Source organism: Sparus aurata, chromosome 1, assembly GCF_900880675.1.
Source record: "Sparus aurata chromosome 1, fSpaAur1.1, whole genome shotgun sequence".
In the NCBI taxonomy this organism is placed as follows: domain Eukaryota; kingdom Metazoa; phylum Chordata; class Actinopteri; order Spariformes; family Sparidae; genus Sparus; species Sparus aurata.
Window position 1 is genome coordinate 13,513,559 of NC_044187.1, and position 25,268 is coordinate 13,538,826.

At 41.6% G+C, this 25,268-nt stretch overlaps 1 protein-coding gene across 7 annotated transcripts in view; it reads left to right on the top strand.

Moving 5' to 3' along the window:
* The window catches only part of lrba (LPS-responsive vesicle trafficking, beach and anchor containing), a 194,049-nt gene that overhangs the window by 134,085 nt on the left and 34,696 nt on the right, over positions 1–25,268 (top strand). For all 7 annotated transcript variants that reach the window (XM_030426003.1, XM_030426021.1, XM_030426031.1 and 4 more), the window contains 7 exons: positions 3,425–3,542; positions 3,727–3,829; positions 6,257–6,372; positions 6,624–6,736; positions 12,873–13,013; positions 14,826–14,945; positions 18,605–18,757. In XM_030426003.1, the coding sequence (XP_030281863.1) occupies positions 3,425–3,542; positions 3,727–3,829; positions 6,257–6,372; positions 6,624–6,736; positions 12,873–13,013; positions 14,826–14,945; positions 18,605–18,757 (864 nt within the window). The remainder of the gene's footprint in view (positions 1–3,424; positions 3,543–3,726; positions 3,830–6,256; positions 6,373–6,623; positions 6,737–12,872; positions 13,014–14,825; positions 14,946–18,604; positions 18,758–25,268) is intronic.

Genomic DNA, 25,268 nt, shown 5'->3' on the forward strand with positions numbered 1-25,268 from the left:
ATGTGTCCCTCTTCATTCCGCAGTCTTTTGGGCATCTGACAGAGACAAACGACAGTGCTTCAGAAATGAGCAGCAGCCTGGCGCACAAACAGGTTGAGAGAGATGGCGAGAGGGAGAAAGCTTCGCAATCAGGACTAGTTCCTTTGTTTTCTGTTTGGCCGGGTACTCCCGCGTGACGCTGTGAGATTGATCTCGGGACGCACCAGACCTGAATCCATGGATAATGTTCCACGTGAAATGAAACATCAATAAAACTGCACTTTAAACTCAACCGATCATGTTGACGTATAAACCCCTGTTCCTTTTTTTATGTTCCCTGTCTGGAATCTTCTCAACCTCAGTCGTTTCATTTTTATTTTTATCATTTTTATTTTGTTCAGAAAGCAAAATGTAAATGTGATGCAAGACTAGCACAGTCTGGTTTTTATGATTTTTTTTTTTCTTTCTGCTTCTTGTAGCATTATCATCTCTTTGAGCTTGACTGATTCAGTCCCACCATTACTATATATCACAGAGGAAGCCGGCGCAGCCATAATTCCAGCTCGGACAATAACCTCCACACCATTGTAATTTGTCCGACGTGGTCAGAGCAGCTAGAGCATTACAGCACGGATAGTTTGTCACGCTCCTTGTCACCGGCTCAGCTTTTTCATCTGCAAGGGAAAGGGCGCTGCCGATAGGGACAATGATCTTGCGAACATAGAGTGCTATTTACAGCGTTCCAGGAGATTCATCGGTCCAGGGAAAAATGATATCTGGCTGCCTCCGCTGGTGTCATATCTATCTGTGGAATCGGAGACTGCAACTTCATCACATCAGCCCTGGGCATCTTCTTGACATCCATCGGGAGGTCTATGAGTGTACTCCTGGGGATGAAATGAGTCAACCACTCCCTTTTTGGAGGTGAAAGGTTACTCCCCTAGCAACCACTCATCACACACCTGAAAACAGGGATTTCATTTTTGATCAGATGGAAGCTGTAGAGGCTTTATGTAGTATTAAAAGTTCCTTGGTCGGAGATGATATACACTGGGATTTCTGTAAGGTCCTTGACGTGGTTATCTGATTGTCATCCAGCCATCATGTCTGTCAGGAAAGAAAAAGTAATCAGGTGTCTAAGCATGTTTGTCATTGAAATTCAGTTGCACCAAGAGGGGGGGGAAGTCTGTTTTTAAAGACTATCATACAGTTAGATGCTATGTCTTCCAGTATATTTATGCCATAATATGTTGTAATTTAATTGTAAACATCTAAACCACAATTTCATCTTTGATTTAACCCCTCTCCATTCTTTAAAAACATTTTAAAAGGATGTTTTACTTTCACAGTGCAAACACACACACACACAAAAACTTGCAAATAGACAAAAAAAAATAAAAATCTTGTAGATGTAACTGTCAGAGTTTTGTCAATAACAATGCAACAAGATTGTTATGTTCAACTAAAGCACAGTCAGTCAAACGAAACATTTCACCTACATGGACAGATGGGCAGAATGATCTGGTCGATGTATTTTGTTGTCAGACTGGCACAATATTCCTTTGTCAGTGCATGATATTTAAGAAATGAGTTGCAGGGAATTTGGTAAAAGAGCAATGGCTACTGGGGAAAGGCTAAGACTCGACTGACTGAGTGAATGATGAGGTTACAGCACTGGTCCAGGCAATCACGGACAAACACATTTGTAGGACTGGCCCTGCTGTTGCAGTCCAGCCCAGTGGATTGATGGACAGAAATGGAATCCATGTGACCGAAACCAAGTGAGGTGAAGGAAGGTCCAAGACAAAGACCAGAAAACTGTAATTCTGACAGAATTAGGTCGACGTCTCCCCCTCTAAATACATTTAATAAAGGGTCCCCAGATATTAAGAAACTTGGGATGGGTGCCATCTCTCCATGAGATTTGAAGAATGTCACCCCTCTTATTTAGTACGCTAAGAATGAAGCTAATGCTAGTGGCCAGCTAACTTAGCTTAGCATAATGACTGTAAACAAGGAAACACAACTAGCCTGGATGTATCTTACAGATAACAAAAGCTGCATACCAGCATCTTTAAAGCTTATAACATTTAAACAGACATTTTTAAACAATTGATTTTCAGAACAGGCCTCAGCTTCATATTTGCTGTATGGACATGACTTTGTTACATTCAGCTATTTACAAAGAAATGAATGAAAGTGGATGAAAACATCTTAGATTAACAGCTTTATGTAAGACTTTCACTTCCTGTGGATATATTCATCTGCTGTATAAAAGACTATTTCCTTGAGGATAAAAAAATGTGTTGTTTATTCCTGTGGGTGCTGTACTTTGTGGTGGGCTTTGCTACGGGCTGGCAGTGACTGGTATAGTTGTCTTGAGCTCCTGTTAAGGAAGATAGGAGGCTTGCGGATGCAGCCCCAGCGAGCTTCTCCAAGCCACTAATCCACATTTAATTGAACTCCAGAGACTTTGAAGTGAGTCCGTGATGCAGGCAGGTCTTATTCCTCATAGAGACAGCGAGGAAGAGGCCGTCCTCAGCTGGCTGGCAAAGGCCTCAGCTGGTCGCCTCTGCTGTCCCCCGCCTCTAATGAGCTCCTTTAACTTAACTGTAGGCCGAGCTTTCTCGCTCATATTTGAATATTTTTTTATTAATAATGGTCTCTGAACCATGCTGTGAAAACCTTTAAAGTGTCCCTTTTACCTTTCTGCCATATCCCTGTACGCTCGCTGTCAGCGGACGCTTTTGAAACTAAAAGCAGAGGTTGAAACAAAAGCCTTGTTAACAGAGCAGCGCTAAGTAGGGTAGTAGCAAACCTAAATGCTGGATTAGTAGGTGTACGAATCGCAGGGGCAGGGCCAGGCATAGGGGTCTGTCAGGCACTGTGGCAGCCATCAGGACACGTTAACTCTGACAGCCACTTCATGGAGGCATAGACATATAGTAAATCCTGAGCTAGCTTACATGATATTGTTAAACCCTGGTGTCAGTTAGCTCGTTATACAGAAAATAGGCACATGAATTGGGCTCTTTGCCTCGTCCACGTCACATCAAATCATCACCATATTTTAAAACGATACATTTTGTTATATTCCCATTCAGCTGTATGCTGTAATATGGATTATCTTTTAGTGGACTAAACGTTTCCTTCACTCCTTTCAGCTGAATGGGGCCCATTCTCTTGCTGAAGGAATCTCTTTTTCATTGAGGCTGATCAATATAAGACATTAATCGTGCTGCTCAGGCCGTCGTGCCATCACTGTGTGAAAAATGAACTAACCTCGCCTTCTGTCTGCTCCTCTTCCCTTCCCTTCCTTTCCTTTCCTCAAATATTTTCTGTCCTACTCTGGTCTCTTTCTTGGGAAAAAAACTAATATTTTCATGATGCCCTTTTAATTCACCCCCTGTCCCTTCTGTGTCTCTTTTCCTGTCCTGCCTTCCAGATTCTAGCCTATACAGAAGGTCTACATGGAAAATGGCTGTTCACAGAGATCCGTGCCATCTTTTCCAGACGCTACCTCTTGCAGAACACAGCTCTGGAAATCTTCATGGCCAACAGAAGTAAGACAACACCCATTAGTTACCCATTTAGCCTTTTTACTGTGTATGCATATTTTTTGGTGTTTCTCATGGAATAATACAGGAGATAACAAGAGCTGAGTGGCACGAGTGTGTTGATTTTAAACCATGTAATACTGGAGATAATACTTGATATAACTAGATGTTTCTCTGTGCCTCTCTACAGCGGCGGTCATGTTAAACTTCCCAGATGCAGCCACAGTAAAGAAGGTGGTCCACAGTCTTCCTCGTGTTGGTGTGGGCACGAACTTTGGTCTTCCACAGACAAGGTGAGACGAACAATGAAACAGACATCCTGTTAAAATGTTTCATTGTGTTATTTTCTGCAAGCTGCAACACATACAACACATCTTGGGAACATTAATACTATCACATAGGTTTTTGTTACAACAGTTATTTCTTTGCATTTTGGCCTTTCACACACATGTAAATGGTGTTGCAGGTCACTGAAATCAGATCTCTTGGAAACACAGACACGCACATTCACATCCTAATTGGGTTTTATCAGTTTATGTAGTGTGATCTGCAAATGTGAGCTTTTTACATTGCGAGAATGGATTTCATATTATCTATATTTTAAAAGACACAAAGGGCACTGAAAACAGTGAGGCAAAATAAAGACAAGAACAAAATGCTGTTGAAATTCTTTTTTTTTTTTTTTTTGCTTTCACAGCCAATAGCTTTAGCTAAAATGATTCCGTGAAGAGAAGTCATAATGTCTCTGCTTCATCATTTCGTCCTGTTTATAGAAAGAATTACCTGTTGACTTCGTACCAGCCCTGGAAACTGTAACACATATAATAGAAACTAAAAATAAAATGTAATAAGTGTACATACAAGCACATGCATGCACAGTGTACATGAATATGCATGGTATGAGATTATTACTGAAACTGTGCTAAAATGCTCTTCTGGACTTTTTGTCCAACACTGTTTTTTTTGGGTTTTTTTTACACTATATTCACCCCCTCCTCTCTTGCTGTCACATACACACAGGGGGTTGGTTCACTGATTTGTCCGTCCCTCCCACTCCACCCTCACCTCCCAAACATAATTGGCTTCACACAAACATAGTCTAGTTCATTTATTTATTTCCATCAGTGTGGAGCAAATAGTTACATGTAAGCCTGCAGGGCACACGCCCTCCCTCCACCCCCCCCTCCTTCACATCATGTCTGCTCTCTGCTGAAGCCCAACCCACCGGCTGGCATGTGTGCTCCCAGTAGAGGAGCATGGCCAGGAAGTCTTAGTTAAAATATGCCATGAAAGATACTTTACAGTATGTGATGCAAACCAGTTAAAGTTTTGAGTTAAAGGTATTATATGGTGGTAAATATGTAATTGTTATTTAATTGTATTTATACTGTATAACCCAAAAAAGATTAACATGGAAAAAACAATAAACTTCACATAGAGTAAAATATTTTCACATTAAAAGTTAATTCGTAGTATACATGATAACAAGCAACCCGGTTCTAAAAGTACAAATATAGTTTAATAAACAACTGTCAGGACTAAATCCTTACAAACCAAATCCAAAGACATGGTGAAGTATAAAACAGCAGAGATCTGCTTCAGTATCATTCTGCATATTGTGAAATCTTTGTCTTCATTGCACTTATCTATGACAGTTGTGAATATGTTGGGGAGTTAACACGTGTGTGTCAGGATAAGATTTAGGATCTATGGGAAATGTTTTCTCGATGTTCGGAAACATAAAAATCGCCACTTAGCAACTGCGAACACTGAGGGCTATGTAATCAGTCTGAGTGAGAAAGTGCATCCAGTAATGAGTCAGCCTGGACGCATACAGAGTGTATGTGTATATAACACACATGGACACAGAGTTGGGGTGAGAGAATGTGTGTGTGTTTGGGTTGGGTTCATTAATCAAGCTAGTTTGCAGGCCAGGGACACCTTGCCTCTTTGACCTGAGGACAGCTGTACAGGGCAGCTCAGTGCACACACACACCGGCTCATACAGCCAGCGCAGCACAAATTATTTAATGTCCACAGTGCCACAACAATAATTACACAACCACACTTCATTATCCATTTAATAATTGCTGCTCATAATTGGATATAATTGCACTGCTTTTGAACCTAGCACTGTCTGTCTTCTCTCCTCTCAAATGTTTACATGTAACTGTGATGTGATCTACAGGGTTAATCAGAAAATACAGACACTTGCATAGAAAGTATGTAAATCCACATGCGAGGTGACGACACAGATTATTAAAGAAAATGTGTCTTGTAGTTCACTTGTATTTGAAAGTCGTATTTTCACCTTTGAGCGGCCTAATGACTATAATCTCACACCCTGACAGTGATTAATTCCATCATTTTCCTTTGTTTTAATTGGATTGGGGGTCATTTGTTTTTGACCTGCTGCATACATCATGCTCCGGGTTACGCGTCTGTGTGCACACATGCAAGCAAATACACGTATTCAACCCGATTTATTGCATATTTGTCTTCTTAATTGGTAAGACTGTAACTTAGCAACAATAGATTTTTCATATAATGACATTTGTATTGCAAAAGTCTAATGAAATGAGGGTTGTTCATCTGTTCTTTTAGTGACTGACTTTGTCTCTGGACCACTTCCCAGTATGTTTCCTCTCTTATCAGGGCAGGAGACACTTGAATGTCTACAAATGTTTTAATGTAATTTTTTTCTGTCTTTCTCTTTGCAGGCGTATCTCTCTGGCCACACCAAAGCAGCTATTCAAGGCAGCCAACATGACCCAACGCTGGCAACGGCGTGAGATATCCAACTTTGAGTACCTCATCTTTCTCAACACCATCTCTGGTGAGAACCACGCCCATCACCATGTTACAGCTGATTGTGCCTCATACAAGAAATGTCAGCCCAATTGCCAGAGTAAATATTAGTTAAATACAGATAAGTTAAAGTTAGCTTTTTTTTTAAATGGAAAATGGAAATGTACACAAACATAAAAGCTTCAGAGATCATTTTGAGTTTGTCTTGTTCATCTTTGATGCCATGATTTATTGCATCTTTGCCACCTTCTCTTTTCTCAACATCTTTCCCTCCACCAGGTCGGACCTTTAATGACCTGAACCAGTACCCGGTCTTCCCCTGGGTTATCACCAACTACGACTCCGAGGAACTTGACCTCACTCTGCCCAGCAACTTTAGAGATCTGTCAAAGGTAAAACAATCAGATATTCATCTTCACCTTTACTAGAGCAGTTAGCAAGAAATATATAGGGGGGTGTGTAGCCCAATTAGCGGCTGTGTAATTGCCATTGATCATAGTTTAGTAAATCAGCTCTTTAGTCAGTGGTGGCTGATTGCTGTCTTTACACAAGTACAGCTCCATCCTTCTCATTCAACTAATCAAATAGTTTGTTGTTAATGTCTCAGAACACTAAAAGTTACTGCAAAATTTAAAAGCAATTACAGAAATGTTAGTTTTTTTTTTTTTACATTTGTAACAATGTTTTGTGTATCTTTGGAATTCCTGCTAATCTACCGTCTGTTTGCAGGTATATGAAAGTGGGACTCTATGGTGATTGAATTCCCAAAGTTCCCAAACATGACCAGATCATTTAATATGACTACTTGTTGACTTGTGTTAGTTTCAGCAGCCCTGCCTCGCTGCAGTCAAGGAAGGTTTAAACCGCTAATGTTCTCTCGTTCCGGTGTAGCTGTCATTCTCTGTCCATAATTCAAAGTTCATAATTGAATTCTTTCAAGTTTGACCTTCTGCAACACCCCAGGAAGTGAAGTAATTCTGCCTGGTAGCTCCAGGTATCAAGTGATTGGGCTTAAAACAATGAAAGCTGCCCTAAGATGCTCCCTGGCACATAAATACACACACTCACGCAGCTGAAACTGCTTAAAAGAATCTCCCCCATGTTATAAGTAGACATGCAATTATTTACTTGCATGAACTCCCTGTCTGGTCCACACATACACACACGGAACAAAAAACTAAAAAACATGATCCTTAGCTTGCCAGCTCCCCTCAGCAGCCTGCACATCAGTTGTGCGTAATGTTGTCCAGTAGTGGGAGGACAGAGGATTAGTTTTAGAGTGAAATGATTGAGCGACTGTCGAGCTGCTGGAACCAAAATGACTGAATAAATCAGCCATGGAAACAAAAAGGCATGTGTTAATGGACAGGGGATACGTCGGAGGAAATGCATTTTAGAGTTACACTTAAAGGCATTTGTTCAGGTCCTGGGAGCATCCCATGTTCCTGCAGGGTGAGGGAGGGGAGGGGAGGACTCACCTAGTGAGACAGAATGGAACATTTAACAGCCAGCCAAAAATAGTGTTGAGTTAAACTACTGCAGGGCTTGGCAGAGATAATAAAATACGATCTAGGAAGTTGGAATCAATGATATGGTCCAAAATTCACATTATAATATTTATGAAAAAGTGCTGAAAAACATTATGGGTTTAGAGCTCAGAACAGCTGTTGAGCTCTGCATGTGGGATATTTGGTTCTCCTCCATTCTCAACCAGGTGTTGTGTGAAATAAGTTTGTTGCATTGCCCCCTTATGTTGTTTCAGTCTTATTACATATTCCAGTGGTTTAATCTAAGTCCGTTCTTTTGAGTCTGAGCTTACCTGGCAGTTTGTAATTGGTCTATGGTGAGAATCTGAATGTGAAGCAAATTGTTTGATATCAGCGATTCCATTTAAATAATGAGCTTTTAGCCAAATCTCATTAAAATGCATTAAATCTTTGAAATTCAGTGTAGAAAACCAAATATCTGCAGAGTATAATCCAGTCCAATACGGTAGCCTTGCACTTTTGCTCCAGACACATGAACCATCCACTCACACTTCCATTCTTTCACACCGCCCTGTCATACAGATTCAAACACCCCAACAGTCAACACCTTGTCCCTTAGGTTCTCCCCAGTCCTGCTTTCACTTCCGATCTGCTCCTCTGTGTCTCCATCCTCTGTTTTTATCCCTCCCAGTGTAGCTCTCCCTGCAGTATGAAGCTGCATAATTCCTCTGTTTATCTGGCTTCATGTTGCCCAGTAGGCTGAAATGTGACAGTTGTACTCGCCCCACAAACACACACACACACACATGCACAGACTCACACAAACGCACAGCCCTCCTTCAGTTTCTTAGCTCGTTTCTTGCCTCCCGCTCCTCTCCCTTTGCACCGCTGTTGGAGTTTGGACAGCTCAGCCCCTGTGCTCAGTCAAGCCTCGCAGCCCCGGGGACCAAAACCAATGAAGGGGAGATGGGTGAAAGAAGGAGAAACAGAAAGACAATCTGAGAGTAAAAAGAGAGAGGAGTGTAAGAGAAGGAGAACAACATCATTTACTGTCCTTCTTCTCTCCTCAGAGCAGAGGCGAGAGGGAAGGAGGGGAGGGAGGGAGGGATCGCGGCCAATCTTTATTACATCTGTTTTATTCATGTTGTTGACACACGTGTGATATCAGTGTATGACCAGTGGACCGTGGCAGACTGCAGTGTCTGGGAAAAAATAGGGGCGAGCGGCATTGCACAGCCCCCCCAAATAAACCCCCACCGCCCAATTCTGCACCCGCAATCATTTGTGCTCTGTGTTTCTTTTCTTTGCATCCTAATGTTTTCTGACCTTCACAGTTATTTATTTATTTATTTGTTTTTTTTTTTGGGCTGTCTGCATCCTTCACCACCTCCTGCTTTGTTTTCCCCTTTATTGTTTCTTCCTCTCACTCCGTCTGTCTTTCTCACCATCCACATCTCTCTTATCCCCCCCTTTTATGTCACGTTGGTGGCTGTCTCGTATAGAAACAGGTCATCTGAGAAGCCTCCAGTGACATTGAGGAGCCAAATTGCCATGAACGTGTGTGTGTGTCACACACTGTCATCATCCCCAGCACAACAGAGGCCACACAGAATTTATGTTCCCTTGCTGCCAGAGACGTTCTGACCCCGGGGACTTTCTTATCATAAACTCTAACCTCAACCTGACATCAAACGCCGACCCCCGAGATAACATTGTAGTCACGATAAGCACACAGAAGAACCGACTGCAAGTGTTGTAACTCTCCTCTCCTTTACCCTTTCGTACAACCACGATCGTGCAAGTTCCACACACCGTCACACAAACATGCTCTTGTCCTACATAGTAGATGTCTGTTGGATGATTTGAATTGGTCAGACGGGTCATAAAATTCCCCTGAAGGCAAAAGCGTGGTCATTGTTGTTGTTGTACAGCTCTTTAATGAAGCACAACAAACAATTAAAAGAATTGTCAACCCCCTAATCAAAGATTAGGTAGTCTACGTTTACAAAGCAACAGAAATGGTGAGGATTTATTGAGCGTTCCCTGCACCTTTGTGCTATAAACCTACTACTCACAGCCAACATCAGCTAATGGTGTATTGATTTCACCATACGCACCCCATATGTTTATCCCCCAGGCCCTCCACACCATTTTCACTGTTTAAATAGGACATTATACATAAACACTCCTTTCAAAAGGCTCTTTTGATTTATGACTCAAAGCCCAAGTGATGCTCAAATCGTCGGTAAGCCATTATACCTCATCACCGGTGACCTATTATTGTTTTAAAATCAAGGCAGCACTGGGTAATGTACTTTTAATAGTTCTCAGGAAGATCTTTGTTATTCCATAAGATGTTTTTTCCTTCAGGTACTCATACGCATTCTTTAGATATTTGTGTTCTCAATCTGTGGATGAATCTACCAAGTTTAGTTATTGAACAAAGTCTCTATGGAGGATATTTCAGGTAGGATGGCATACAGAAAGAATTATATATCATCTCAGTTATCTGTTTGTTTCTGTGACACTCTCTCAAGTAGGTAGACGGCATAATACTCAAAACTGTTGTAAAGATATAATCAGAATCAGATCAGAAATTCCTTCATTAGTCCCGCAAACACGAACATTTGTGCTTCACAGCAGCCAAAGGACAGTTTGATATATAAACAAACAATAATAATAGTAAAAAATAAACAATATAATAAAAAGGTAAGAGGAAGAGCAAGAGCAGAATTGGAAATGGCAATTGTGTATACATAATATGTACAAATATGTAACATTTCTGTATTAAAATGTCTAAAAAGGCCTGGACGCAATTTCTGATAGAGCGAGTGGTTCATATGCGGAAGCTCAGCAGTGCCTGGGTTCGATTCCAGCCTCTGGCCCTTTGCTGCATTTCTTTCCCCGCTCTCTCCCCCAAGTCAATTGCTCTCTTAGCCATTCAATAAAAAAAGTATAAAACCTGAAAAAGAAAATCTTGAAAACATAAATAAATAGAAATGACTGGACCATTAGTTGTTTATTTTGTTGTTTTGGGTAACAATATCATCCCATTTGTTTCCTAAAATGTTCAACCCCAGAGGAATCTGAATTTGGTAGTGGTGCGTTTCATTTGATCACCTGCAACTTCAGCTTCTGGAAAACATCGGACAGTGAGGTTAGAAGTCGACAAATGTGACGAAACATAACGTGAAAACTTTAAAACCTTACCTCGTCATGAACATGTCTTTGAGAGTCAGGTCAGATAGATTTCCATCAGGAATGGTGGTTGTTAATAATCAGAACAACAACTGCTTTTAAACATAAACCTAATAACAATTGATGTACAAGATGTGTTGATTTCTCTTGAAATACCTGCTTCTGCCATGTAGTAACTGTAATTATTTCGTTCACAGTACCTTAAAATGGCTCCGTAACACCATCTTCACTGTAAATGAAGAACTGATTAGGACTAATCCAAGATTCATTCTCTGATGTTTACCTCTTCAAAGCACCGGCACATCTTTGTTCTGCTGCTTTCTCTCTCGTCTAATTAAAACCACAAGATTGGTTCATTTGTCTGAGTCCTCATCAGAGCGCTATTCTTCGCCACGACATATTAGGCCAATCTGTGGTAGGGCGGCAGCAGGTGCTCCATCAGCCCTCTGCCGGGCGCTCGGCACTGCTCTGATGTACGGCACTGTCACCGCCGCTCTGTAGTAGCTACTGTAAGCTGAGAGCGCAAGCCAGACAGTAATTTACAGCAGTAAACAATGTCGGGCTCGCGCAAACCAACAGCCCCCACATGCACTCACACACAATTCTCCCTCTCTCTCTGTCACTGTGGCACTTCCAGTCTTTTTTTTTATTTTATATGCCTCCTCTCCCTTTTCTTTTTTTAATGAGCCGACTGTTATTAGGGCTATAAATCAGACCAATGGGCTTGATGTATAATTCACTCTGTGTACTCACCCACCCCCAGTGGCCCTGAGGAAGCCCACAGTGTATCACTGTCAAAGCAGAGCTGCACAGTGCGGTGGCACGAGGCGTTTTGCCGTGTAAAAATCCTCACGCACATACACTGGAACACTGTTTACAAAATCACAAAATATACGTTCGCACTAAACCTAAAAAGCAACCAATCTTGCACAAATCCTGCATGCGGCACTCCCACTACACACAAATACATGTACACAAGCGATGCCCCATTACACCAACACAAAACAGTAGCCATAGCACAGATCAATATCAGTGACTGGCCCTGCATGAGTCTTGCTGTGACAGGCACCCTATGATATGAAAGAGATCCAATTGATCCACGCCCTACTAGCCCCTCATCCTCAAAAGGCCATCATTCCATTACCATTGATCCGCTGTGTGTTTCTGATTGTGTATGTGTGTGTGAGGGAGAGAGATGAAGGGGGGTTTGAGCGAATGAGGCGCAGCCAGCAGAAGACTAATAAAAATTGAACCAGCCTGAAAGTGATTTCTATAAATGAGTATTTAAATAATAGCCGTGCAGCTCGGGGTTATTGGTTTTGCAGAGCGATGGAAAATTAATGCAACTTAACCATTTTTCCAGTCTACAAATAGGGCTGGTGACCAGTGTATTAGTTACAGATTAATAAAAGTAGAAATTAAAGGAACCTTGCCTTGCTATTGATATTCCTAGTAGGCACTCTTTCATTGGAGCACATTAGTTTCCTCTGACAGACTACAGCTGCAGGGGCTCAGTTTCACAGCCTCTAAAAAGCACTCTGTGGGAAAGGATTGATCTCTGTCTGAAGGGAAACATCATCTAATATTCATTTGAGATTGCACAAAGGTTACCAGCTTCATTTGCCTTGCAACTGTTATATAGTACAGTGGTCCCTGTATGTATTCACAGGAAAATTCACTAATGTCTTCCTGCTTTCCCTTTGCTAGCACACACTTATCTTTGTCTTCTTTTTGTGTGCTCATCTTTGTTTTTATGTCAGCCAGCAGCTGAATGAAGTTGCAGGTTATTTCTCACTTTTTTTACATCCGTTAAAATGCATTTTATTTTCTTATTTCTCCTTAGCCCATCGGTGCCCTGAACCCCAAGAGGGCGGCATTCTTCTCAGACCGATATGAGTCGTGGGAGGATGATCAAGTGCCGAAGTTCCACTACGGCACCCACTACTCCACCTCCAGCTTCACCCTGATGTGGCTACTGCGTATGGTAAGTACAATGTATATAATCACATGCATAATATTAAAATGTTTTCTCGATTCAAAATCTTTTGCAACGTACTTGTGTGTTATTTTTATTGCAGTCTTATAAAAATCATATAACACATAAGTACATGCATACAAACAACTGACTATTTCTCAGGAATGTCATTGTGTTCATTCTTCTTATGTGTATTTCTGTAAAAGTACCAATAGTTATCAATCGAGATATTTGAACAAAAATAATATGATATTTGATTTTGGTCCCCTGCATTTATTTTAGTGTCTTTTAAGGAGATTTCTAAATACTGAGATATATATAATTTATCGGGGTATAGCCAAAAGATATTGCGATATTATGTTAAGTCCGGATCACCCAGCCCAACTCAGTGAGGAATGAAGCCCTGTTTTGTGTTACAAAGTCATGTCAAGACTATAGAAAATATTATGTATTATCAATTGTAATGCTAACGGTTTTCAACACAATATACATTTCACACTCTCCTCTGTATGCATATGTGTAGTCCAGAATATTACCATAAACTTATACAAATGAGAAGCTCATACACTGGCTGTAAAAAGGCCCCACTTCCACTTTGTCTTAAATCTAGCTGCAATATGCATTTTTGAAATATTCATCAAATGCATTTTAATGTATTTTTTTAACACTTAAATTTATTGTATGCTTTTCGGAGTTTCATTTGTTCATTAATTCATTCTTAATTACGCACCTGCTTTCTAGAAACACATTCATTTATATCAAATTAAGAGTAAATGTATGCTGAATCTTACATCACATGAATCTTTCTCATTTGTTGTTGCACACGATTTTAATATATATTGCTGTTACCATATAATAATACAACAACAACAAAAGCCCTGGAAATAAATGTCTGCCATGAAAAAAATGTTAACCTCAAGCAAAGCTGAGGAATACCAAGTATCATGTGTGATTTGCTTTTGAAGAATATGTGCAGTGTGCATGGTGCACCGGCGTGCTCGCTTTTCGATACCGTTGTTGAATGGATGCCATCAATCTTTCCATATGGCACTCAAGGGAGAGGGAGGTTACTAAGTTTCTCCAACGTGCAGTTTTCTCCTGTTATTGTCCCAGTAGCTCACTGTCTCAGTGACTCCCAGTGGAGTTACCTCATTGATCCCTGCACATCATTAGCTGGCTTTACTCTAAAGCCACTTTACCAGAAACCTTCGCTTACAGACCAAAGTTAACATCGGAGAGTAACTGAAAACTGTTTGTGCAATAAATGTGAACAGTTTTTGTGTGTTTTGTGTTTATTTGTGGGACTTAACCCTGCACTTAATCCTGTTCTGTTGGTTTTACAGCATTATTGGATACCATGTGGTTAAAAACCACTTTTTAAACAATTGAGGCTTACGTCATTTCAGGCTGGACTTAATTAGCCATCTACAGTAGTATTTTGTAGCTGTGGCCCAGCATATTGTGTCCATGTCACTTGGGGGCTATTGCGTCAGAGAGACAGCTATTGATCTGTCCTAACAAGATTATACATGATTAGAAATGCATCAGTAGCAGGAGTGTATTGGCTTTAGTAGCTCACTGGGATTATTGTTATTTCACTTGTTCATTTTAAGATTCCGGTTTGTTAGAGGATGTTAAAAGAGTAGATTTTGGTGTAAATCTGTTGACATCATCATAAACAAACATAGGCATTTATTGCATGTTTTTATCGCACAACAAGGGGTTCTGTTTTCCAATCACTATAGCTGGTGCCAATGTACAGCAACAGAATCCTGTAGTCAGATTTCACCCCGTTTTCTTTTTGTTTTCTTCTCCAAACAGGAACCCTTCACCACGTTTTTTCTCAACTTCCAAGGAGGGAAGTTTGACCACGCTGACCGCACCTTCTCCTCAGTGTCCCGGGCCTGGAGGAACTGCCAGAGAGACACATCTGATGTTAAGGTGCGCTACACACACTGATGCCTGCTCACACATGATACAAAAATACTTTGCCAAAAAAAAAAAGTTACCATCTTTCCTTTTAAGATGACTTGTAAGAAGGTTAGAAGTTAAAAAAGATAAAGGAGAGAATAAATCCCAATCCCGCATCTTTACAGACAAAGAAGAAAAGGTTTCAAAAGAGTAATGTCCAGTCACTACCAATCATTGTCCCTATGCAATGAAAGCTTCCTGGTCTTCTGATCAAAGCGTTAGACTAATCCTCATCTGTCCGAGCCGTCTGTCTCAGATTCAGCCAGCTATAACCTGGATTTGAATCCCTGCCCATTGGGCCCCCAAACTCTGCTGAGCTGTTGGATCTGCCCTGCAACAGCACAGGTCATTCTCATACTGAGGGCCCTCGAACCCCCAGTGTACACTTTAACTGCGCTCCTAAAACATTTATGACTACAGTCAGACATTCTCTGTCAAAGCTGGGTTTTGCTTGGTCTCCTGGCACTGGGTCACTGGATGGGGGAACAGCGGTGGTGTTGGGGGTTTTGACGCTTGATTGCGTTTACCACCCCCCTCACATCCCCACCGATAAAACATATGGATTGTGTTACTACGTAGCTGGCCAATGCTTGATTGCGAAAGCCCAACAAGAGCCCTCGTTTGCTCTTTCGGTCTAGACCTGTCAATGTGGATCAAACTGTGAGAACTCAACTTCAGATCAAAATAAAGGGGAAATCTGGTCCACATCACTTTGTTTCCTTGTTCAGTTTGAATTTTTGCATATTTTGAATGAACGTCTGTCGACTTTATCCACTTCGACGCACATATTCTTGTTCTAAGCAAAAGAGGAATTAGGGATGAGATGTATCAATTTAGTATGCTAAGTACACCATTTAGCTTTTGCATTGGAGCCATTGATAGCAACCCTCTGTCCCTGCCAGAGGCCAAACGCCCCAGTGTTTTCATACCCCACTGGTAAAGAAGGGGTGATAATAGGTTACAACACCCAGATTCAATGTGTCTCTAGCCTGGGTGACGCTAGCATGACCCCCAGTCCCCAATCCCCTGACCCCTGGCTTAAGCCCAAAGGCATCAGAGGGGGAAGAGGGAAGAGTGGAGGGGTTAGAAGTAGCAACAGTGGAAGTGTAGCAGAGGAGCCCAGAGGCCAGAGCCCCTTCCAGTGACCCATGACAGGACAGGATTGGGGATCAGAGGGGCTGGCCTCTGACCAGGCCGGAGCAAAGGGGCCACTGCACATAATGGTCCATGCAAGGCAGGCTTGAGTGTTGGGGAGCGAAGCCCTCAAGGTTTTGTTAGTGTGTGTGTGTGTGTGTGTGTGTGTGTGTGTGTGTGTGTGTGTGTGCGTGTGTGTGTGCAACCCACCACCTCTAGCTTAAATTTACAGCGGGCTGCAGCCAGTGAACCTGGGTGAGCTGGAGGACTCGTTAAGAGGTTGACCTTTAGTTTTAGGTCAGGTTTTGTGGAGTGAAGAGGTTTCAGAAGTGAGGAAGTGCTGTGTTGTTTTAAACCTGTGTGTTTGCTTGCTCATTTGATTGGATGTTTTCACCCCGCTAATGAGAGGTGGATGTGTTGTGCAGTTAATCTTAAACAAAAGGATCATTTTATTATTTGAGTTCATACATTTGTATTTTCTAGAGATGCATGTTGCATGTTGGCTCTTGAAAATCTGCTTTAAAAAAAACAACTAAACCTTCTACTCAGGCTCAAGTTTTAGCTCGTAGTATTTGCATGCTTCCATGCTGTCAGCATTGCCTGACAGTAGGGGGATGTCAGCTTGGTGTTGGCGCTGGTCTGTTCATCTCTGATGTCAGACTGTCAACATGTTTGTATCTTTCTGTCCTTCTCGAGAGGACCAGTCAGCACTCGTCGTCACAGGAGCTTTGTCTACATCCAGTAACACTACCATCAAATCCCAAAACAAATGCTGTAGTGAGACTCCAGTGTTCCACTAATCATACCTTACGGCTATCAGAGTACATATTTATAGTATCAGTTCATTTGACGGCAAAATACAATGCTAACATAAACCTTGTATGTGTTTATTTACCTTTTATGCAAAAATGTTTCCCAATGTGATAATGAATAAAGCCATGCATGGTGCTTAAAAGCATATATTACAACAAAAAACAGTATATTATCACTTCTAATGTCAAAAGTTTACAGATCACATTTCACACTCTTCTCTCTTTACTATTTACATTTAACAGCCAAGAATTGAGAGACATTCTGGTCCATCCTTTTTAGGATTTCAGTATGGATTCATCTACATGTTTTAAGGCTCAAACTCAGTCTCAATATTTACTCTCATTGTGGCGAGTTCTGCTTTGTTAAGAATGACGAATGACTAAACATATGGGGTTACAGCTCCTGTCATAACTGCATCTCTGCTCAGTATCCACCAGTTTGAAAATACTTTGTGTTGTTTAGGACAGCCAAATAAAATCATCATAGTCAGGAAAGAATTTGGCTGACCGTGACTTTTTCTTGTTGTGGGAGAGGGGGGAATAGAAACCATTTTTCTGCTGCTAAGATACAAACATAGCAAACAAGTACATCTGAACAGTGAAAAACCACAGTTGAGTGAACGCTCAGAGTTTTTTCTTTTTTCTTTTTCTGTAGTGGCCAAATTCGCACAAATTTCGGGCAGCAGACAAGCAGTCAGAAATGTAATTTCCAGGAATAAATGTACAATTTAGTAAATACTGCTGTCTAACAGTCTATCTGTCATAACAGAGGCACACAAAGCAATCTCTAAAAATATTCACAAGTGGATATATACAGAGAGCCCCTCTTTTACTTTTACTCAAACCTGTTTCTCAAACCTTGTTGTTCTTCAGCTCTCCTAATTCTCTATTCACGACTTCCAAAAAGCTGACCGCTTCACTGGGGCCGGTTGGTCATTTCTGTGAGCCCTCTGTAGTCTAGAAGCGTCTTGGCTTCCTTCATTCAGCATTATCATCTTAACCAAAACTGAACCTGTGTCAGCTTTTTAGATGAACTCTTAACCGCAGCAAATGCTAACACTGTTTAAAAAAATGTTCATATCATCACTTTTTTTACTGTAGTTTGTAGCCTCAGAAAGAGTCCTGAGTGCTCGGAAAGTTCAAACATAATGTGATGAAAGTGCTCTTTGGTGGGAAACACAAAAGTTCAGAAAACAAAGATTCAAGCTTCTTGCGCTCATCTGATTGTTTGTACAACTACAGTATGCGTAGGTTGTTGCTCAGCTTATTTTAAACATGCAAAACATCTTCTATGTAAAAACTTCAGCATGAAAAGGCTATCTGAGTAGAAGCTTTTTTTAAAACTTTTTGCCAGGGCAGGGCTTTGGATCTCTCTTTTTTGAGTGTATTGATTCAGTGATTGATTTTATTTATAGGTGAATCCGAGGGATAACATGTAAAAGGGACTAATTTCATAAAACAGGACAGACAATAACACATAACATTTATAGATTAATCTAAAGGAATCTAAAAGATCCAGAAACACTTTGTGATAAAAAAAAGGATTGTTTCATGCCTTTTTTTTTATCTTAATCATTACATTATAAAAGCATTTCACATATAAAAGTAGTAGTCAGTCATCTTACCCCAAAGATGAGTCCTGACCTGTACGTTTAAATGTGTCTCTGTGCTGTACCCATGCAGGAGCTGATCCCAGAGTTCTACTACCTCCCCGAGATGTTTGTCAACGCCAACAGTTACAACCTCGGAGTGATGGAGGACGGCACTGTAGTCTCCGATGTGGAGCTGCCACCTTGGGCCAAGAGCCCGGAGGAGTTTGTGCGCATCAATCGCCTGGTAAGAAATGTGGACGGACATTCACAAATTTGAAATCATACATTGTTGTTGAACAGCAGAAAATTTAACAATTAGCAGTTTCTTACTGACTGTGAGAGTTGAACTGTATGCTCTACAGGCGTCAATATAAAGTGTTAAGTTATTATTATAGTCAAGATGGACATTTCTTTTATTTGTAGTGTCTACAAGTCACTGACACACATTGTAAACATACCCACACAGTTCTGTCTCTGCCTCATATATCACACGGCCCAGACCAACTGAAGTCTTGCCAGAGGTTTCTGCCCCTCCTGTTTCGGCTGGAAATGCTAATTTGAAGAGACAGTGTTATTTCCTGATCGTCTCACAGTTCTTCCTGTTACCTGAGCCTCCCGCTCCTCCGACATTGCCCCGGCTCTCAGATTGCTGTGTTGGCAAGAGTGATCCAACATCACCTCACCTCCCTTCCCTATCCACCTCACAATCTCTCCGTCTGCTGTGCTCTGTCCACACACGCATATCGTGTGTGTGTGGTGTGTGTGTGTGTGTGTGTGTGTGTGTGTGTGTGTGTGTGTGTGTGTGTGTGTGTGTGTGTGTGTGTGTGTGTGTGTGTGTGTGTGTGTGTGTGTGTGTGTGATCGAAACTGGGTTTTTGTGTGCAAAGAAATGATGAGGGTATCCTGTTTCTGATCTCCTCTCTTTCTGCCTGCTCAGCCCCAAAGCAGAAATACTCTGTGTATATGCATGTCGGATGTTGTCAGACCTGCTGTCATATTTTCATTGTAGATGATCTCTCCTCTTCCAGACGAACGCACGCACGCACGCGCACACACACACACATTAGACTGGAAAACCAAGGTAACTCTTTGGATCAGATTACCTTGTGCTGCTCTAGAAGGTTGAAAAGCACTGGATAGATTTACTGTTTCAATTGTTTGTTGCTTCGTACTGTTAGATCTTCAACTTCAAGAGTTGCGTGGGCCAGGCTGTCCTTGGAAATTAAAATTTGCTTTATGGATAAATCGGGTCAAATTAAAGAAGAACAAAAAATATACAAAACCAAATCATGGGTTCAAATGTAAATAACTATCCCTTTTATTTTGTTGCTTTAAAAGTCTTTGGTCTGGCCACATTTCGTTTCAGTCAAATGCTTGCGATAAACACAGATACAGCTTCCTCTGCGTAGTGTGCCCACAGTTGTAATGGGTGCTGATGAGGCTGGGTGTGCTCTGTGACCTGTGTAGTCTTGTGGTGGGCTCTGTTAACCAGCCTGCTGATATGACCAGGCCCCTATCATTAATCACACACTTCTCTCTCTTCGGCTGTCAGCATGGTCTTGGCCAAGGTGGCTGTTTCGGGGGAAGCTTGTTGTGTTGGCGGCGGCCGCGGCGGCATGCTGTTTGCAGTGTTGTGAACCATGAATACATTTCTCACACCTTCTAAAATATGAGGATTGCGGTTTTTATTTGTTTAATATCAATTTAAAGTAGATGGCTCTTTGTTGTGGACAGTTGACAAGTAATTTAACAACTTTGCTTTGGGAATTCAGAACTTCAGAATTCAGTTTCTTGAAAAATATCATTAGTTATACTTCTGTCATGTTTTTATTGCAGGTTTTCACAGCTTTCACCATTTTTTGCCATCTTACTTGGCAGTAGGTATAATTTTCCATCCATAGAACTGCTCCTCTGAGTAAATATTGTTTTATATACTGAAGTAGAGCATACTCACCTCTAAAATATTCATAATTTGGGCAATATTATTGTATACACTAAAAATCCTTCAAACAGTTATCGTGAAGAAACCAACTTGTTAGCATCTGTGTCTTAATGTGCTTTGTGCTGCTGGAAGCACAAAGCGGCTTTTCATTGCCTGTTAAAGCGCGCCAGTCTCATCTACCTCTGCTTCCTCAATTTCCTCTGGTCCTTTTCCTTTGTGCCCAATTTAGTACAGCAGAGGCAATTTAGACTTATCCAAATGGCCCAGACTCGTCGTGCACAGCTACCTGCCTATTTACTGCTTTCAGGCTGATAAAATTTCCGTCTGCGGTTTCTTTCTCTGCTGTGTGCAAATTGAGATATTGATCCAGCGTGCAGCTGAGCCCAGCGGGCAGGTGTACAAGTAGGTGCACTGAAACATAACGAGGTCTGTTAAAAAAAGGAACTTTCTGAGGTTTCGTAAGGGGACTGAATACGCTATGAGTTTGCTAATCCATGTACCACAGGTACAATTATTAATATCGTGCTCGAACGTCAGATTGATTCATTTCTGAGATCCTTGTTTCATGTGTTTGACATGCAAATCAGAAGTATTGTGCAAAAGGAGAATTTGGACTATGAAATGTTCTTACAAAGTCTTAAAAATGTAAACATAAATTAGGTGTTTTGTTTTCAAGGTTAGGTATATGCTTTAATTTGAATATACTCCTTGAAAACGGCTTGATTTTAAATATAATCTCATGTTTCATCAAAGAAATTCACAAAAAAAAATTCAATTTTTCAAATGAAGCAATCCCATTTGTCTGTCTGTTGAAAATAGTAAGCACTAAGCAATCACATAATCAAAGTTGATAGGAATGGCTGGTCAAAAAAACATAGTATTCATTGATTGCTACAATTATAAAGGAGTCTTTAAATTTTACACTTAATTTTTCACAAATACTTAAAAAAAAAAAAAGCTGTACAGACCCAGATTATGTCTCGTAGAGATTCTGATCATTTAACTCTACATCGTCAGTATACGATAACAATTTGCCTTCTGTAATGTTACCATTTCAATAGACACAGCCACATAGTACTACAAAACACATACAGACAGAATCAGAAGCCGTACAGGAGGGTGGACAAGAGTCATAAAGGACAGAACGGGCCGAGGATGAGGTAGAGGGAGGGACGTGTGGGTGGACAGGTCTCTGGTCATGACAGATAGCTGGCATTAGAGGGTGTCAGCTGGCAACTGTGGTACTGCAGGGAGAGAGATGAGCATGGAGGAGAGGAGAGAGGAAGAGTGAAAGAGTTAATGGGCTGTTTGGCGCTCTTTAGCTTGTCTGCCGCTAATGGTCTCGCAACACAAGGATAGACAGCAGGAGCGAACACGCAAACACACGCAAAATATGCGCACACGCGCTTAGGAATACACACACGCCTGCTGTCTCCACTCTGGTTATGAGCCCTAGATGATTAACAGCTAATTAGGGCCCAATCTGGAAAGGCCATTAAAATCCTCTCACAGTAAAGGATTGTGCTGCTGTGCAAAACGGCAGCTTGTTTTTGTTGTTGTGAGTTAGAATTGGATGGTTGGTAAAAAAATAAAAATCCAGCTGCAGATATAAACATTTCATCAAACTGCAGCCTGGTTTATATTACTCTGTTGGAAATGTCATAGTTCATCACTAATGTTTAGCAAAACGTGTGTTGTATGGCAACAGATAAACTGCGAGCGTGCGCCGACACAGATTGTTGTTTAACCTCTGGCTCACACAACACAGACGGCTCAAAGGCTCCAGCTGAAAAACTTTTGGTGTGATGTGCCGAGGCTCAGATGGATTTTAGACGGACTTACAAGGGGTTGAAGAACCTCAGCGCCCTAAGAAAAAAGCATGCACCTCCACTGTGCTGAAGTAGCTACAGTATGAAACGCCTGCTTGTGAAAGCACACTCCCTTTTTCTCTGTCCATCACGCGCCCACACGTATACACAACACACCAGGATTTGGAGGCGGCATGCCACAGAGATCAGGGGCTGCTTGTTGTTTTTACCAGCAGGTCAGAGGAGAGGTTAAGAACTTGATCCCTCCTCCACCAGATAACTACATGTCTCTGGGCACTGTCAGCTTCTCTGACATTCCACTATATATGACCACATCTCACGTCTCAGGACTGCTAACCATTAGCACGGTGATAGCAGGTGATCTTGTGTATATGCTTGTGTAAGTTTGTGTGTGTATTTGTGTGCACATCGCTGTTTACCTGCGCTGTCGTGTGTCCAGGATTCACTGGAGCTACTGATACAGAGCAGCCCAGCCATCTTCTACTGTGAACAGTCCAGTGGTAGATTTAAGCAGCTGCGATATACATATTAAAACAAGAGACAAAGTCCTCAGAATAACATGGTTTAAACTCTAAAGTAGTGTTGGTTAATGATACACTGTTAAAAACTATAATGCAAGTGTTAACATATCTTATATTTTCCTTTTTATTTTGAGAATAATCCCAAGAACTAAAATGTAAAAATCAATTTAGGATGGTTTTGGATAATTTTTCGACCAATATGGGCAAAAATGCTACAATTGTTTGGAGGCAACAGGTATCCTTGTTATTCTTTTTTTATACAACAAAACAAATGCACATAAAGCATTCCATATCATCCCACAAAATAACAGAAAGATGGGGTATTCATATCCCAAACTGACTAGAAAAGTCCGTAAAAAATAGGTGAAGTAGGAGAGTGCCCCCTGTGCCAGGAGGGTCAAAGGTCCAAGTAATGACACATTTTAACGGGGGTGAAGGGCAACAAACATTTTGCCAACACTGATTTGTCCAATCATAACCATAAAGAAGTACTGCCCATTTCTTTTCCATGAAAGGTGGAGTGCAATCGTCCTCCGATCCATTTGATCTCCGCAGGGCCCATTTGTTTCTCCATAGATCACATGTTTGGTTCCTTTCAGTCATCTGTGCTCTTGTAGCGCTGCTGACAGACCTGCAAACCACACACATGGGAGAGACGGGCAGCACATTACTTTTGGCCTGTTTCCCCCCTTATAAAGCATCTGCTCACTCAAAGCAGTGACAGAGACATCAGTTAAACTGCCCTCACAGAAAGACTGAGAGACTTTCCCCTTGTTGAATGGGCAAAGCCAATTGAGTGATGGGTCAGAAGTTGATACTGAGAGGGTGACCACATGTGGTGAACCCTGACTGTAAGTACCTAACACATCGCTGCCCTGTGGGCGAAGTTAAAACGACTTGTGTGATTCTTAAAAGTAATCCTTTGTAACATTATGCTGTTCAGTATATTGTGTTCAGAGTAGACGTTGTGCTACTCTGAGTACTTATTGTGTGTAAAATCTCCTCAGATTATGACAGGATTGGATACCTGTGCGAGGCCTTGGCAACAGAGATCAGAGCCTGTAGTACAAGCCTTGACACATACACAGTTTGTTAAATGTCAAATGTAATTCTGAAACCCAGATTTTAAGTGATGCTCTATTAAATATTTTGATGTTTCCGTTCACTCCACATTGACTCAAATGACTCATTGAATCAACAGTGACTCAAATACTCCCTGTAACCTGAAAATGTTATTACTACTGATTCTACTCTGAATCAACGGCCAAACTTACCAGTCTAAGCAGCTCTCGTTGCACTTTATGCTTATTGTTTTACTTCACAAGTATATTTTTGAATCCCAACAGTGGTCCAAACAACCCCACTCCTGAAATGTAAAATCATGGAAAAGTGTGCAGCCATTTTTTCAGCACAGTAATAGAAGGCACTGTATTAAAAATGCCTGCCAAACATTGGAAACGGTCAGGAGGCAATTGTGTGTTAGTGATTAGCCTTTAAATCAAACTTCTGTCTGACATCTAACTTTGATGGCGATCTGTTCACTGCGTCTCACACTTGACCTTACAGCTGTTGATGTGCTCACCCCACAGTAATCTTGCCTGCAGAGGTAAACATCTAGATGGCTGCTCAGTGCTAACAGACAAATGTCATATTAATATGAGCAAAATCACCTTTACCCCCTCCCCCCCCAAAAGACTATGTACTCACGCTGTCAACGTCTTTGAAAGTCCTTTTTTGAAAGTTTGTCAGCTTTGTATGCTGACAGGCCTTCACACTTGGGGTGTTTCGGGCACTGTTTCCAACATCTGATAAGATCAATTGCATAGCAAGAAATATTGCCAGTGCTCAAAATATTGTGTGTGGTCTACAAAAGGGAGGGCTGGGTACAGAAGGCGAAAGAGTATCCCCCTTTTTTCCCACAAGATGTGATAACTGCTCAGCTCAGACCACCAGCTACACAGAGTCACAGATCACGACTGTTTACATTCACCTCTCATCCGCACTGCACTCTCTGATCGTTCAGCCGCTGGGACACGCACGAGGCCGTTCCCACCAAGCCTCCACATCTTATCCTCACAGGAACCCCGCGGGAATCCATGTGTGAGCTGAGGTAAACCACTGCAAGGACTGGCCAGTAACCGCTGAGATATACTTATGCACTCGCGAATGACTGAGTGAGTGAAAATCTTAACGTCGTCTGGCCCAGTATGGCCTCGTGTAGCAGAACACAGTTTACCATGTTAGCCCAGCGCTAATCTATTCCCCTGGTGTCTCCACTGAGAGCCTTGTTGTTGGAAGGGAAGCTAGCACGTGGGGCAGAGGGGAGGTTATCTGGCTAATGTCAGGCAGCTCTCACTGTAGGGGTATTGTCATGCATAAGGGCAGACATGTTTACTGTGTGCTCAGTGTTTTACGAGCTGTCCCCCCTTCTACACTGCCTCCCTCTCTTCCCTGTCCTTCTTCT